Here is a 17,136-nt window from a genome sequence, read left to right as displayed (position 1 = left end):
TGATGATTCTTCTTTGTAATTTTGAATTATTTTGACTTCTTTTTAAAAAAAAATGAATTTAAAAATAACAATAAAGATTGAAGTAAACAAATTTTTGTTGCCTAATTAAATTCTCATAAATTTTGTTTGCTTCAAAGCAATAAATGTTGTGATTAAGGATAGCTCAATAAGATCTGAGTAGTGTTCTCGCTCCTTGATATTATTTTTAGTGATAGCATATAAAGATGAACTATTTATTTTTAGCAATTATGCAACTTTCTTTTAAGAACTTTTGAATTTTAATTGATCTTGGAGATGTAAGTTGAAATGAAATGCATCTCGATTCATTTGATTTGTTTAAATTGTCAGATGCCGAGACAAAAAGTAACAGAACCAAAAGAAACAGAGTCAAAAATTGATTCCGCAAGATGGACACCCTATCTTCATAAGATTTGGGTTGATATCTGCGTGGAATTGGTTAAAAAGGGAAAAAGACCTGGTACTTCATTGAATGTATCAGGATATTCATCTCTAATGAAGCAATTCCAAATAACGACGAGGCTCAGTTACACTAAGAAGCAACATAAGAATCATTGGGATAAAAGTAAAGCTATGTGGGCTAGATGGATTAAGCTAAAAACATGTAGTGGTGTGGGTTACGACGCTGTTAACAATAAGGTATTAGCGAGCAATGACTGGTGGAACTCTTGGTTGGAGGTAATTTTCGATTAGTTTATCAAAAAGAAAAGTCACATTTACCTATTCAAATCCATTAAAGAAATTTATTTATTTTGTAGAAAAATAAAATTGATACACAATGGCGTTATGAGGGACTGGAACATGTTGAAGAGTTGAACATACTATTCGGAGGGACTTATACTACTGGAGAGTATGTCGTAAGCTCTTCTAATCCTAGTATACGTCCATCCATTGGGTCATCTAGAGTTGGAGAGCATGAGCTTCATGATAATGATGATGATAGTGGTGGTGATGATGATGATCTTGCATTTGTTCAAGAAACGCAACCACCAGAGTCCCAACCATTAGGTCATCATCCACCTGTTGATATTTCTCCTAATACTGATGTTGATGGTGATGGTGTCCCTACATTTACTGTAATATCACACAAGAAATCTGGAGATTTTCAATCTCATTCCAAACGATAAAAGATGACGAATGCAACTATGTTGGGACAACAGATTGATCCTTTGATTAAAGTAGTTTCGTCAAAGACAAGCGCGAGTAGTGCACCACCACCTACACAACCTGGTAGCATTAGGGAGTGTATTGATCTGTTGGATGCAACAATAGAGATCATCCCTAATAGTGATCGTTATCGATTTGCACTGAAATTATTTAGTATGAAGAAGGAGTACAGACAAATTTGGTGCATGTTGCGAACCGATGAACTCCGCATTGGGTGGTTGGATGGTGAAATGGAGGATGATCGAATTAATCGTTCTAAATAGTATTTGTGTAATTTTTGATATGTATGTTTATTACCATCTTTCATTGATGGTTATGACTATAAATATAAGGACTGTGTTAGGGCGATTGATGGGACACACATTAGTGCACATATTTCGTTCGTGCATCAGAATAGATTTCGAGGACACAAAGGCATAACACAAAATGTTATGGCTACTTGTGCTTTTGATATGACATTTACACATGTCGTAGCTGGATGGGAGGGATCAACTAATGATTCTCGCGTGTTCCTCGACACTATTACGAAGTCATCGTTACAATTTTCACATCCTCCTCCAGGTTAGTTATTTTAAAGTTAAGTTAAAATGCAATATTAAAATGCAATTTCCACATCTTCGTTCTCAATATATTATTTTCTTTTTTTAAGACAAATATTATTTGGTCGACTCTGGATATCCATTGATGGAATGCTACCTTGCACCTTATCGGGGTGTAACATATCATTTACAAGATTTTAAAAGAGAGTCGAGGTTAAGAACAGATAAAGAATTCTTTAATTATATGCATTCTTCACTTAGAAATGTCATAAAGTGATGTTTTTGAGTTTTAAAGGTAAAATGACCAATTTTGAAACAAATGCCACGTTACAAATTCGAAACACGATAAGATATTACATTGGCTTATATGACACTCCATAATTTCATAAGGAAGCATGCAATTGCAGATGAAGAATTCTTACGTTTCGAAGAAGAACAAATTGTGAAAGATAAAGGAGGTACAGTTGAACATAATAATAATGGTGAGCCTGTAGATCATCAATCTCGTGTTATCATGGATAGGACAATGACTAGAATAACTAATGCATTATATGTTGTTTATAATAGAACTTAAGAGCTTTGATCTATTTTAGATTTGTTCTTAATGAAAATTATATTTATCTTTTTGTATGACATTGTAATACTTTTTATTTGATAAAATGTGATTTGTGTATGAGATGTTATGCGGAGTTTGGATTGTGTATGTGATGTTATGTAGATATTGGATTATGTATTATGCAGGTATTTTCTTTTTCAGGAAAATCTCTTATGTTCATTTTTAAGAGGAGATGATGTCGAAATTTCGATAAAATTATAAAATTATAAAATAATTAATTTTATAATTTTATAATATAAATTTATTATACATATATAGTGTAATTATATATTTATTAACAGATTCTGGTTAATTTTTGTTATAATGTTAATAATAACATTTCTTTTAAAACAATGATGAACTATAATGACTTAAAACATATTGATGTACATATTATGTATTTTTTTTAATGTTAATATGTATTAGATATTGTGTGGATTATGTATTATGCAGTGCATTATGCATGTATTTTTTTTTATCAGAAAAATTTCATATGTTCATTTTTAAGAGGAGATGCTGTCGAAATTCGATAGAATTATAAACTTTATAAATATATTTAAATTAAAAATAATTATTTTTATAATTTTTTAATATAAATTTATTATATTTATATATGTATTTAGTATAATTATATATTTATTAAGGTATTCTGATAATTTTTTATGTATTCTAGGTGTATTATCAACATTAAGGGTATTTTGATCATTTTATCAGAATCCAGTAATAAAAAGCTGTCAAACGAACATGATTTTCTGACTTCTGTGCTTATGTAACGAACAAGCTTCTGCTAGATATGACTTTTCAGGCTCCAGGCTTCTGGAGCTGAAGCTAGCTTCTGTAAAAAACAGACCCTAAGACTCTGTTTAACAAATAATAGGGCTCGTCAGGTGGCATACTCAATCGACTCCCTAATGTGGAAAAGCTTGGGAACCTATAACTATATACCTCGAGATACACTACTTTTCGGGATATATTTTTTTATGAGAAAATGTAATCGTGTGTCTCAAGGCGTATTATTTTTACAACTCTTGCAAAATAGGTTAAAAAAATGAATTGTGATAATCTAACTACCCCACGTGGCAAACTCAATCGACTCTCTTGATATGACAAGTTCAGGAATTGTAGATCTATATGCCTAGGAATACAAAATTACATTTCCCTATAAAAAAGGGGTATTCTGAGGGAGTCATGTATACCAAACACATTTATAATTCCCAAACTTGTCACGTCGGGAGAGTCGATTGAGTGTGCCATGTGGGGTAGTTAGATTATCACAACTTAAAAAAAAATAGTTTTTCGTATAAATTAATTACTTGGTGATAGACAGATTTTTTGGGAGAATAATCAATGAGTTTTCACTGGTGATTGAAAAAAGGTATTTAAGTCATTTAACGATGGTCTTTCCTACAAAACTAAAGCATGTCATAAAATTGAAAATAAATGGTATCTCTAATATCATATATGAAAAATTATTTAGAAATAATTATTTAATTATTATTTATTAAAAATTAATATTTTTTTTTAATTTAAAAAAAAAAAAATACTAACTAGGTCATTTGATCGTCTTTGTTAGAGTTTTCGTGTTTACCCTTGATAGACAATGTCTTTTGACCGCCTTTGTTAGAGATCTCGAATTCACTCTTATCAAAGGAAGTCATTTGATCACCTGATTTTAATTTTTTTTTTATATAAAAATTTAAAATAGGACGGTCAAACAATGTAGTTTCATTTTTAAAAATAAAAATTGAAGCAAAGTGATCAAAAGACCTAATTTCATTTTTTTTTTTTTTTTTTTTAAGGATAAGTTACACTTTCACCCCTTGTAGCATGGCATAATTCTATGTCGACTCCTTAACATTTTGACAATTACACTTCTTATAGTTATCTAAGGGGTTCACTTACCCTCGATCAGTCTAATTGAGGTCAACTAAATGGTTAAATTACTTTTATAGAGACCATTTTACCTTTTTTTTTTTAAAACAAAAATATACTTGTGAAAAATGGATTCAGTGAATACTAGACGGGCATTTTAATTATTGTTTAAAATTTTATTTTTTAATAAAAAATAATATAAAATTAGAAAGTAAAATAAAGGGAAGGTAAGTGTAATTATCAAAATGTTAGGGGGTCAAAATGGCATTGTTCCAATTTATATGGGTCAAAGTGTAATTGATTTATTTTTAAATAAAAAATTGCACAAGTTTGTCAAACGACTTAGTTTTGTGTTTTTCTTATAAAAAATTGAAACAAGACGGTTAACACAACCTAGTTTGAAAAAATCTAAATGCAAACAAGTCATTAAATCGCTTCTTTTCAATTTTAAATTCAAATTCCAATAACAAATAGAAATTTGAATGAAAACAAATAATTCAATGTCCAATTTTCATTTAAAAGGCCTATTTTTGACTTATAAATACTAGTGGGCCTTGCACGTGCGATGTATGTGTGGGCTACATGAGTCATAACATATTTTGAATCATAATATTTGAACGCAAGATATGTACTAAATATTTTAATGGAGTTAGAATTGTATATCTAAATAGTTAAAAAAAAACATAACTCTTGGTATTGTAACTGAAATACTCCTATTCATTATACTCTTGGCATAGCATTAGTTCTATAGGTGTCGTTTGTTAAAACTGAACAAATAAGTGCTGAATGATTATAATTGCTGAAATTGTTGTTTGTTTACCGATCTAAATTGCACTGAACTAATTCAAATTAAGCGCTGTGATCACATAAAACTGTTTGTTACTTAATGCTGAAAATTGATAAATTGACTATATTGCCCTTTCAACCGTTGTAATTACATAATACTGTCTGTTTGACTATTTTAACTGCTACTTTATATCACACATAATAAAAATCATATATATAAAAGATAATCTAATAAGTTATTTTAAATTAAAAACACATTCATTGTACCCAAATTTTAAATTACATACAATTCTATTCATCTTTTTTTAGATCTAATTTTTTTTTCAAATTCTTGTATAATTGTATAATATTTGTCCAAATTTCCTCAATCTCTCTATTTTTGCATTCAGTTTTTGTTTCATCTTCCTTCACGTTTGTTGATAAAATAATATTCGATTCCTCGTTCCACGTGAATAAGCCACAACCATTGTGCACTACCTATAGTAAAAATAACATAAAAATTAAATATATTAATTCATTATATGACATTGAATTATATTATTTTTGTGTTATACTACATTAACTAATATCTTACCATTGATTTAGGATAACAATAAAATCTTCGTCCTTTGTTACCATTTTTGTTAGATGTAGTTGTTAATAGTTTGCATGATCCACGTCTACATTTGCACCATCTCACTTCATCCAACCAAATCCAAAAGCTACATCCCTTGTTATTTTCAATCTAAAATAGACAAACAAATAAATATTATATTTTAGATAATGACATGTGATTTCAAATCAAATGTCATATAAAAAAATTATAAAATTATCGCATTTGGACATTTTATATACAAACGATCTGAATTTCTTGAAGTTCCTGATATACAAACTTGGCAATGGCCTTCACCACATGTACATGAGATTTTTACATCCATCTAAATAGATAATACAATATTATAAATAAAACAAGTAATAAGCATAGAAACAAACACGAAAATAAACATACATTGACATAAATTCAAATGTTTGCAAAGACTTGTATTCTAATAACAAACAAACGAGAAAATAAAGATACATTCACATCATATAAAATGTCTAAACATAAATTCAAATAACATAATTCACTTAAAATACAAATTCACATAACATCACATAAGTTGATTTGTAATTTGGTCGCGTAAACCAATCATGAACGCCCGTTTATTTTGTTCATATAAATGATTGATCTCGTGAAGCTCATCTCCATCGTTAGTCATATTTAGAGGAACGTCATCATTTTCAAATTGTCTGAATAGTTCATCCGTCATTGAAATCCTACAAAAAAAATTGTGAATTGCCATGGATGCAATCACTATATTCTTTTTGTGTTGGAAAAGTATATGGCGCCATCCTTTTTAAAATTAGAAAACACGTTTTTAGAACTCTGAAAGACTTCTCTATTACATTCCTCAACTTGGCATGTGAATGATTGAATATCTCTTCTTTACCTATAGCTCTCCCACGATGAAAATCAGGCAACCAATATCAAACGTTACGATATGGTACCATGAACCCACGTGTGTGCGTATAGGCAGCATCAACAAGATAATATTTATCTACATCAAAACAAAAATAATATCACATTAAGCTTATAAAATGTAATGATTAATTCCTAATATATAAAAAAATAAAGATTATTTTTACCAGGTGGAGGTATTGGAAATCTATTTACAGGGTCAGAAATAGTCTCCATTAAGATCCGTGAATCATGTGCCACTCCTTCCCAGTCGACTTAGATGTACGTGAAAATCATATCAAAATTATAAATAGCCATAATATTTTGATAGCATTCGAATTTTCCTCTTCCTATATAAGGTGTTTGTTTATCTGCTGGAATACACACGTGGATGAGTGTTCCATCTAACGCACCAATTGCCCCCTTCACAATTTAATTACACCAATGTTAGTTATTTAATGATATATATATATATATATATATATAATTATTATGTAATCCCTTATGTAAAATATACCTTGAATAATTGTCTAAGATGTCTGTGACTTCTAATTTCCTATGTGGATCCGTCAAGAGATGGAACAATAATCATTTCTTTTAAAAAGTGTAACATTGCAATTAACATTTTATGAAAGTATTTGTGGATGGTTTGCAATGAATGCTATAATCAATTTTTAACCAATCAATACCTACAATTATGACCTATTACAATAAGAAACATTGCAATATCTCTGATACTCTAACATGTCGACTATCTTGAAGCAATCCTCGATTTTCAAATAAATGACAAAGACTAATGAATGCACTCTTTTCCATCCTCAATAATTCATAACAATTTGAAGAAGGTCCATCTACAAGTTCCTTCATAAATTCTGCATCGGATAGTGATGATACATTCACAGGTTCACGTGTGATAGATAATCGTTTCAGACTTTTCAATAATAATATAATTATTACTAATAATACTTTACTTCCTTGTAGTGTTATAAGCATTGAATGCATAGCTGTTTCCAAATAAAAATACAAACTATAATAAGAACACAACCATTAACAAAATTTTATGATAAAAATATATCCATCTACCAACAAAATATTTTCATCAATCAACAAAATATTATATAAGTAAAAGCATCCATCACAAAGTTTAGTACATAACTCATACTCATAAAAAATATTGTACCACATAATAATATTCATACAGAGTTCATTCATAATAGTAACATAGTTCACTTAAACAAAACCCTTTAACCAAGACAACCGCTCATCTTCATCATCTAACACCATCCATGTTTCACGATGTTTTTCGATTTGACAAACATATTGAGCGCAAGATTATAAAGATGACTCCCCTTCTCCAAATTAGTCATTTGTTTCAATATCTTAATACAATCAAGAACAAACGGGCTATTGTCAAGTTCTTTTTCAAGTACAGTGATAAGGGACTATACAGTACTTTGAAGTTCAGAAAAATCATTATTTTTGCGACGCTTAATAGTTGAAGAACCACGAACAAGTTTTTGACGATCTTGACTTGCATCTTGGGTATTTGGAGCGGTGGATATAGTGATTTCCTCGTCCTCGTTAAATACATCCAAATTTGGTGTACTATCATCATCTAAATTTGTGGATGCAACAGAATCTATAGGTAATCATGTTCAATGTGGACCCCATCCGTTGTTTCCTTCTACCAAGGTGGACTCAAATAAAATAACCAATTTCTTTACATCCTTCAATGAATTCGTACAGAATTATTTCGCAATAGGGTATTTCTGTGACATGAAATGTATTTTGCCTAATTAGAATGTTTCATCAACATTTTGAAAGAATAGTAGAAAAAAAATAGTTTTGAAATTTGCCTTAATGAAGTCGTCCTATTTATCATCCGACCAATCGAAGGTATCTGTCTCAGCGTTGTATCCATGACCAGTGGTGGTTGTAAGTTTCACCCAAACACCGTATAACTTTTTGAGATAATCCCATTTATTCTTTAGTTGTCGTTGAGTCAATTCTTCTTTAGTAATATTTTTTATCTCAGTAATTATCCTTGTAGACACATCAATTTGAACGGGCCACTTCTCGAAAGAGCCTAAAAATATCGATTTTCCAAATAAATGGGATAACGGGCCTTAAGGGCCCAAGTCATTGAAAAGTGACATTTTTACCAAACCGATGCCCCTAAGACCTCTCAATGGTTTAGGAGGCCCACCAAAAGGACTCGGTCTACCAAAGAGAGTTTTCAATTTCCTTTGCGATGAGAACTTTAGAAGTAAGTAGGACATTATTTTTAATGGCGGTGCTGTTCAAGAAATAACACATATTGCTAAATGGTAGAGATCTTGGTAATTGTGTCTCTCTACTGCAAATTAATACTCCAAATACTAGTCAGAGCAACATGTTGATATTACAAGAGAGTAGCACCGATACAACGGGTTCTTTTGTAATCTATGCTCCTGTTGATATTGTTGCAATGAACGTGGTTCTAAATGGGGGAGACCCAGACTGTGTAGCACTCCTTCTCCTTGGTTTTGCTATACTCCCCGATAGGCTAACAGTAAATAGAGCTGTTAACAACCATATTGCGAGTGCTCCAACAGCAAAACTCTCTCTTGGATCAGTGACAGCTGTTAACAACCATATTGCGAGTGCTCCAACAGCAAAACTCTCTCTTGGATCAGTGACAGCTGTTAACAACCATATTACTTGTGCTCCAACTGCAAAACTCTCTCTTGGATTTGTGGCGACTGCTAACAACCTCAGTGCTTGCACCGTTGAAAGGATCAAAGGTATCAAGGGACAATGCATGAATTGAGAGGGTTAGCTTATGATAGAAACAAAGCAAGATCAACAAAAGAAGGCAATGAAGAGGAAATTAAAAAAAAAAAAACCAAAAAAATCAAAAGAATTTCAAAAATCTTTCGAGTTGCACTCAATTCTGATTTGTCAAAACATGATCGAAGAAATAGTCGGATTTCAAAACTCATCAAATTTTCATCAAATCCAAGATCTCACACGAGCTCCGCGCCATCGAGATCAAGGAATTAATAAGGCAAAACTCTGTCAGACCCCGTGCTTGAATAGTCATTTTCCACAAAAATCTTTAATACAATCGATAATTCGAGATCGTGTTTTTACAGAATTTTTCTGGTCCTTACAAATAGGGGTTTAGTCTATTATTTGCAGTTCTTTACATGCAATTCCTGCAAAGAATGACAGTTGTAGACACCTCGATTTGAACGGGCCACTTCTCGAAAGGGCCCAAAAATATCGATTTTCCAAATAGATGGGCCAACGGGCCTTAAGGGCCCAAGTCATTGAAAAGTGACATTTTTACCAAACCGAGGCCCCTAAGACCTCTCAATGGTTTAGGAGGCCCACCAAAAGGACTCGGCCTACCTTACGCTTTCCCAATATTCACCGCTCCACTTCCAAAATAAAAAACGCCAAATTTTCGATAAATTTCACCAACGCATGGCATTTTTGATCAAACTAATGATTGTAAAAATCTAAAAAAATTAAAAAATTAAAAAATTAAAAATGTGAGACTTGGGATGCCTACCCCTTCTCTACTACCACCGCTCCGCCTCCGAATCCGTAAAAATCATAGGCCCATCTAAGGCCCACAAGCCCTCAACACTTTTCTAAATCGATTTCTCACCTTACCCTTAGCCTAAAATCAATCCCACATCACCTAAAATCTAAAACCAACTTATACCCTCAACATCCATTCCAAAATAACCCTCAACTAATCCTTAAAACCCAAAATCATTTCTAAAACCCAAGCCCAACACTACAAAGCCCACAAATCATTAACCATATCCAATTCATTATCCAACCCACAACCCAAACCCATAAACCACAACCCACATCAACCAATCACTCTTTTATCATCAAAAGATGACACATGTCATCACCCCATCTCACCTCCCTCATCTAACCACCTACCCCATTAATTCTCTTTAAACCTCATCTACCCACACATCAACCCACACCCCTAACTTATACCTCCCATAATCTACCCTCATCATTCTCTACAAAACCCACATCTACAACCTAAACCTACACCATCCTCTCAAGTCAAACACTCAACCTTTCCCATCAACCTATCTCAACCCTTCATTTCCATCCACTTTGACACATGGCATCATCTCCCTCACCCTCCAAAAATATCATCAACCACCTCTTTAAATCTTCCATTCTCTTAAATCAAATACCATTTAATCACAACCACCATCTTAAACTCACCTCACCAAACACTCCACCCAAATGGGTTGGGTAGGATCCAAACCATTTGGGTCAAAACTCACCCATTTAACCCCTCTTCCCTAAATACCCTCCAATCTCCTCTAAATTACACCCACTTCTCTCTCAAACTAATAACAATTCTATCCTTTTTTCTTCACTTCACCCTATTATATCCCTAAAATAATTCTTCAGCATCTATAAATACCCTCCTCCTCTTCCCAAAAAGGGCCCCCCAACTTTCACTACAAAAATTCTCCCCTCCCACTCTTACAAAAAAAAAAATACTACCAATTCTCTCCCCCAAGTCTCACAAAAAAAATTATTATTATACTCCACTCATCTCTCTCATCATCTCTTCTCTACTCCTTCAACCATACAAGAATTGTATTTTCATAAAATACTAAGAACTCAAGAAGAAGAAAAGAAGAAGGAAAATACAAGGTGGGTTCAAGGCAATCTCCCCCTCTCTTTTACACCCTCTCCTCCTCCCTCTTCTATCACCCCTCTCCCTTTCATTTTATTTTTTAGGATGAATGGACCCCAAGGCTAAAGGTCTATAAGGGTCATTTCCATCAATGGAATGACCCTATGATCAAGCCGAAAATGAACCCCTATCTAGGGTACAAATGCACCCACGTGACACATTATTTTTCACATCTTTTTAAATAAAAAAGGACCGAGTTGAGTTGAGATTACCACTATTTAGTGGGGAGAAAAGGGTGCCTAACACCTTTCCTTTTCTCCAACCGAGTCGCTTACCTCGTATCTCAAAGATTTGATCCGTACCTTATCCATCGAGAGTCATTAAACGCCAAAATGTCACTTTTTCAAAAAATGTACATCAGGTGACCATTCACACCCACTTACAAAAATGAATGGTGGCGACTCCAAACCATCGTAGATGTGGCCGTCGTAATGACGAAATCACGTGTCCACAATCCTTATCCAGCAATGGGATTTCAAACTCCCTCCTGACCTCCTACCTTGATTGACTTCCTCAATACATAGGTTGATAAACAAATTTTTAAGCTTAGTTGTCCAATTTGCTCTTTTTTCTTTAGGAGGCATATCTAATCAATAACAAACATTTCAAATGTTTGATTAAAATTAAAATTATCACCCTAGTAACTAAGGCACAAATAATTACAGAACACTACATATCTAATCATTATTTCTTAACACTACATACCAGAAACAAATATAAAAAGCATAGAAGATATGAAACAAATATATCCTGATAAAGAATATTATATATCCAATATATGAGTTTTAAAACTGTGATTCTAATAATTTGAAACAACATGTAGAGTACAGATGTAAAGACAATCTCAGTTCACTTTATAATAGTCTTAAATGGTCATTATTAGAGAGGGAAGTAATTGAGATATGAAATCAAGACTATGAAAGAGAATGTGTTCACATATAGAAAATGATACAATTTCTCAGAATCTCAAGCATAACATTGGATTTTGAATCCTACAATTTTCATGATTGATTTTTCCCAAAGATCGGAAAGATTGATTTCCAAGATTGATTTTGCCCAAATATTGGATAGAGGCCATGCAAGTGTGTCATATTGTTCTAGTCAGAGTGTGAAGTGTAGATCAAACATAATTACATATAAAGCATGTAACAGCATCAATTGTTGTTTAGACTCAAAAACCTCACTACAAATTGTGCACGTGGCTAACAATTCAATCTAAAATACTATGAAAAACAATTATACTTTATAGATGAATTCTATTTAATTTGTACAAGTGCACCAAATTGAACTAGTAAACTCAAGGGCTGTTTGTTAAATTGTAAAAATATGGTAGTTTACAAGCATGTATTTCTTTTCTTAAGTAGCAAGCATTTCTTTTATGTCATTTCTTCTCTCTTTGATGCTGTTAAGTGCTACACTTTTGTATAATTTTAGCCACTGGTAGTTAAGGATGATGATATAATCATCATAATCTTCATAGTAAGCTTCACAACGTAATGGTTGATAGCATAATTGCCTTTGTGCACCGATAACATGTCTTATTTTAATTATTCATGTCTGGTGCTTCATGGTTCAATGGCTAGTACCAATAGAAAAAAATGCACCCAGGGATTTGTTGTATCACAACTAGATTTGATCTCTTGATCCTTACCTTACAAAGTCAATGTTCCTAGTCTAGCAGTCCAATGTGTGTTTAATGACATATGAGTTAAAAACCAAAAGTGAAGGTTTGAATCGAATGAGATGATAGATCTATAGTTACAGAAGGGATAGAATTGGGATGTAATTTGACTTAAATTAGACTGAAGTTGTGATTATTATTCAACAGAATTCAGATGTAACAAGACCGATGATAGGGAGTGAAATCTCTATTACCTAGAGGCATCAACTTTACACCAAAAAATGGCACAAATACAACGTTTACACTTACATTGAAGTATTCCACACTGATAGTACACCCATTTTAAAGTTTTTGTTTAACGTAAACTGAAGTTAGGGTTAAGGAAGATTATAGAACTGCTGAGTTTTAAGGTTTATTACAGTATTTGCAAAAAAAGGTTTAATTAAAGTTTATTGAATTTTTTGCCAGATTGGTTAGGGGAGTGCCCTAGGATTGTTAGTGAGCACAAAATTAGGTCAAACTTGGATTGCAAGGGGTGGAGAGTAGGATTGAAATGGAAGTATGAAAAAAGAGAGCACAAATCGAGTAGGGTAAGCTGAAAGTAGATTGGTGGGTTTTAAAGCAGGGCAAAAAAAAATAATAAATAAATAAAAAATAAAGTAGTAGTAGAACTCCTAGTGGTGTAGTTTCATATTTTCTTACAAGAGGCTACATATCCTCTGTATGAATATTTGAATATATTGGTTCATAGTCATCTCATCTGCGTTCTGGTGTTGGTGCATGAAGGCCCAAGAATATCTTATCCATTACTATATTGAATTTTTAATTTGAACTCTAAATTTAAGGTCTATTTGCTTTAATTGAAAGGGATTTTGTACCGCAGGTTCCTTCTTATGTCTTGATGGGTATACCATATGGTGCCACCTTCTCACCTTCTCACCTTCTCACCTTCATCCCCTCTTGTTGAAGCTTGCTCAAGAATGGATTTGAATGCCATACATGAGATATTGGAAAATATTGGGTACAAAGATGATGAAGGAACACCAAAAGAGATTTGTGTTGAATGTTTCTGTCCTTAATAGAATATTAGAGTTACTGGCTTTTACTAACAATAACATCCCATCTAACAAACTGTTCATTGGATGAGACACAAAAATACTATTTTTGGATAGTATTGAGCCCACCCTTCAATAACTAGATTATCTCATAAGCCAAATCTTGGGAAAACTCTGCTTACACAACACTTTGTTATGACACATACCACCAGCACACCACTCCACTAAGCTAACCATAACTATTTTCCACCAACTAGTACTTGTCACACATAATATCTAATAAACCCAGCTAATTTCATTTTAATCTCTTTCAAATTCGACACATGCACCACCCAACAAAACTAACCACCCCTTAATTAAAAGTACAAAATTACTAGCATTGGGTCCTCATCCCAACGGTGGTTTCCAGCATCTTGCAAGACCCATCTATCAGCACACCATACCCCATTATAAACAGTCCATCTGTAGGGACCAGGTCTCCTATAAAAAGATGAACCATTGGGCCAACGTTGTGAACAATACTACTGGAGTTAATACAGATGTAAACATCTATCATCTCTCCGTCTGGCCATCAAATTTAAGTCATGAGAAGAAGTAATGGGTGGTTCCAGCTCAAGTTTTTAATTCTTGATTAAGTTAAGATGGTTTTATTTCTTAATTATTTTGTCTTTTTATTACATTTCGCTTAACATGACTTTGACCATATATTGAGATCTTCTTGTTTTTACCCTTTTTCAGCTACTGAGAACATAAAGCAAACAAATTAAAGAAATAAATGCTCTAAGAAGCATTTTTACAAACACATGGTGAGCTTTCATTGTCGAAGGAGAGAGGATTTTAATGTTGAAGTCTTGAAGATGATGGGATCATCCTCCAGAGTTTGTGGAGGAGAAAATTAAGGATTCGAAGTTACGCTCAGCTCATGCATGCCCTCCATAAGGGTAACTTAAATATTTAGAAGTGTGGAAGGGTATGGAGAGAAATTTTAAAAATAAGAGAGACGATACGAAACTGTAAAAAATTTATAGTAGAGAGAGAAAGAAATGGAGGTAGAGAGAGAGAAAGAGAGAGAGAGAGATGGTGTTCAATGGTGTTCTTGTGGTGAATGTGGCGAACATATCAATGAATTTGTGGCAATATTTTGGTAAAAAATAACAGTAGAGAGAAGTTAAACCTGGATTCAGCAATGATTTTTGATGAAGCTCGTTCCACGATGAAGCTCTTTCAAGATGAAGCTCGTTTGACAATGAAGTTCATTCGAAGATAAAGCTCGTTCAGGTTGCTCTTCTTCGGAGATCTGTATTTCAGCGAAGAACTCTCACAGAATCGGAGATCTATATTTGAGGGTTTAGGTTAAAAGGATATTGGATGTAATATTTGTGATTTGAAAAGGCATACTTGTTCGCCCATAGTTTTAACGGTGCTGAACGCAAATCATGAATCAACAATAAGTGATAAAATATCGCTGAAAATTTTCGCACATTTTTTAGCAATTATCACTAAAATTTTGTTAAAAACAAATGCACTAATCACTGAAACTGAATTGCGTTTAGCGTTAAGTGCTGAATTAAGCGGTAAACAAACGGCACCTTTGTGTTTTTCTTATAAAAAATTGAAACAAGGCGGTTAACACAACCTAGTTTGAAAAAATCTGAATGCAAACAAGTCATTAAATCGCCTCTTTTCAATTTTAAATTCAAATTCCAATAACAAATAGAAATTTGAATGAAAACAAATAATTCAATGGCCAATTTTCATTTACAAGACCTATTTTTGACTTATAAATACTAGTGGGTCTTGCACATGCGATGCATGTGTGGGCTATATGAGTCATAACATATTTTGAATCATAATATTCGAACGCAAGATATGTACTAAATATTTTAATGGAGTTAGAATTGTATATCTAAATAGTTAAAAAAAACATAACTCTTGGCATTGTAGCTGAAATACTCCTATTCATTATACTCCTGGCATGGCATTAGTTCTATATAATTGACTCCAAGTTCTTGCACAGTGCATGAAATAACACTGAGGAAACACTAAGGAGAGAAATGAATGATGCAAATATAATTAATTGGTGAATCATCATCCTCTATGAGTGAGTTGATCCCTACTCAAGACGATATATAAGTCAAAAAATTCTGAAGACTTGATAAATCTAATATCTTCAGTTTAAAGATGTACAGGTGAACCATTCTAAAAATTTTGCTCTTAATAATAGACACATAATAATGGTTAGAGATACACAGTTAAAAGAAAACAAATAAAAGAATAATAGGTAACAAACAAGAAGAGGGCGAATACCCTAACTTAATATGAAGCCTCAGATGGTACTAAATTAGTAGATGTACCTAGGGGTACAACTTGGTTTGGGTTAGAGAAAAATCAGAACTGGACCGATCAAGATCAGTTCCATCATATGATAACCAGAATCGAACCGAATTGTTTTAAAATTGAACCAACCCAAATCGATCTTAATTCGATTTGGTTTGATTCGGTTCCCTGGGTTGCCAAGAGAATCCCTCATTTCTACCAAGCGATTTAGGGTTTGGTTGTAAATCACAGTCGTAAGGTGAGGAGATCATCCTCACCAAACATTTTGGCCAACATTTTAGCCAACCATTTTTGTCCTACATGGGTTAGAAGTTTTGGAATGGGCTGATTTTTGGTGATGATGATCTCCTCACCGTAGAGATCATCCTCACCAAAAATCAGCCCATTCCAAAACATCTAACCCATGTTTTGAAAAATGTTTTGCCAAAATGTTTGGTGCTGAACATTTCCCAATATATATGGGTCCCGTTCAGCAACAAACAATTTGACAAACATTTTGGCAAAACATTTTTCAAAACATGGGTTAGATGTTTTGGAATGGGCTGATTTTTGGTGAGGATGATCTCTACGGTGAGGAGATCATCCTCACCAAAAATCAGACCATTCCAAAACTTCTAGCCCCAGTTTACAAGTTGAAAAATTGTGGACCGTTCATTTTTTGTAAACCATTTTTGATAGGGTTAGAAGTTTTGGAATGGGCTGATTTTTGGTGATGAGGATCTCCTCACCGTAGAGATCATCCTCACAAAAAATCAGCCCATTCCAAAACCTCTAACCTGTGTTTTGAAAAATGTTTTGCCAAAATGTTTGTCAAAATGTTTGTTGCTGATATATATATAGGGTCCTGTTGAGTACTAAACATTTTAGCCAGCCATTTTTGTCCTACATGGGTTAGAAGTTTTGGAATGGGCTGATTTTTGGTGAGGATGATCTCTACGGTGAA

At 33.0% G+C, this 17,136-nt stretch overlaps 1 protein-coding gene across 1 annotated transcript; it reads left to right on the top strand.

Annotated features, from left to right (window-relative positions):
• Positions 1–348: 348 nt before the first annotated feature.
• Positions 349–2,039, top strand: LOC147400564 (L10-interacting MYB domain-containing protein-like). The gene is made up of 3 exons (XM_086444608.1): positions 349–696; positions 777–1,746; positions 1,835–2,039. Exons 1-2 carry the CDS (start codon positions 349–351, stop codon positions 1,143–1,145), a joined length of 717 nt encoding a protein of 238 aa, XP_086300734.1. The 3' UTR covers positions 1,146–1,746; positions 1,835–2,039.
• Positions 2,040–17,136: the final 15,097 nt, after the last annotated feature.

The sequence above is a fragment of the Akebia trifoliata genome, chromosome 6 (assembly GCF_017979445.1).
Source record: "Akebia trifoliata isolate Shusen 1 chromosome 6, ASM1797944v1, whole genome shotgun sequence".
Lineage (NCBI taxonomy): Eukaryota > Viridiplantae > Streptophyta > Magnoliopsida > Ranunculales > Lardizabalaceae > Akebia > Akebia trifoliata.
This window is presented reverse-complemented; position numbering and strand designations above follow the sequence as displayed.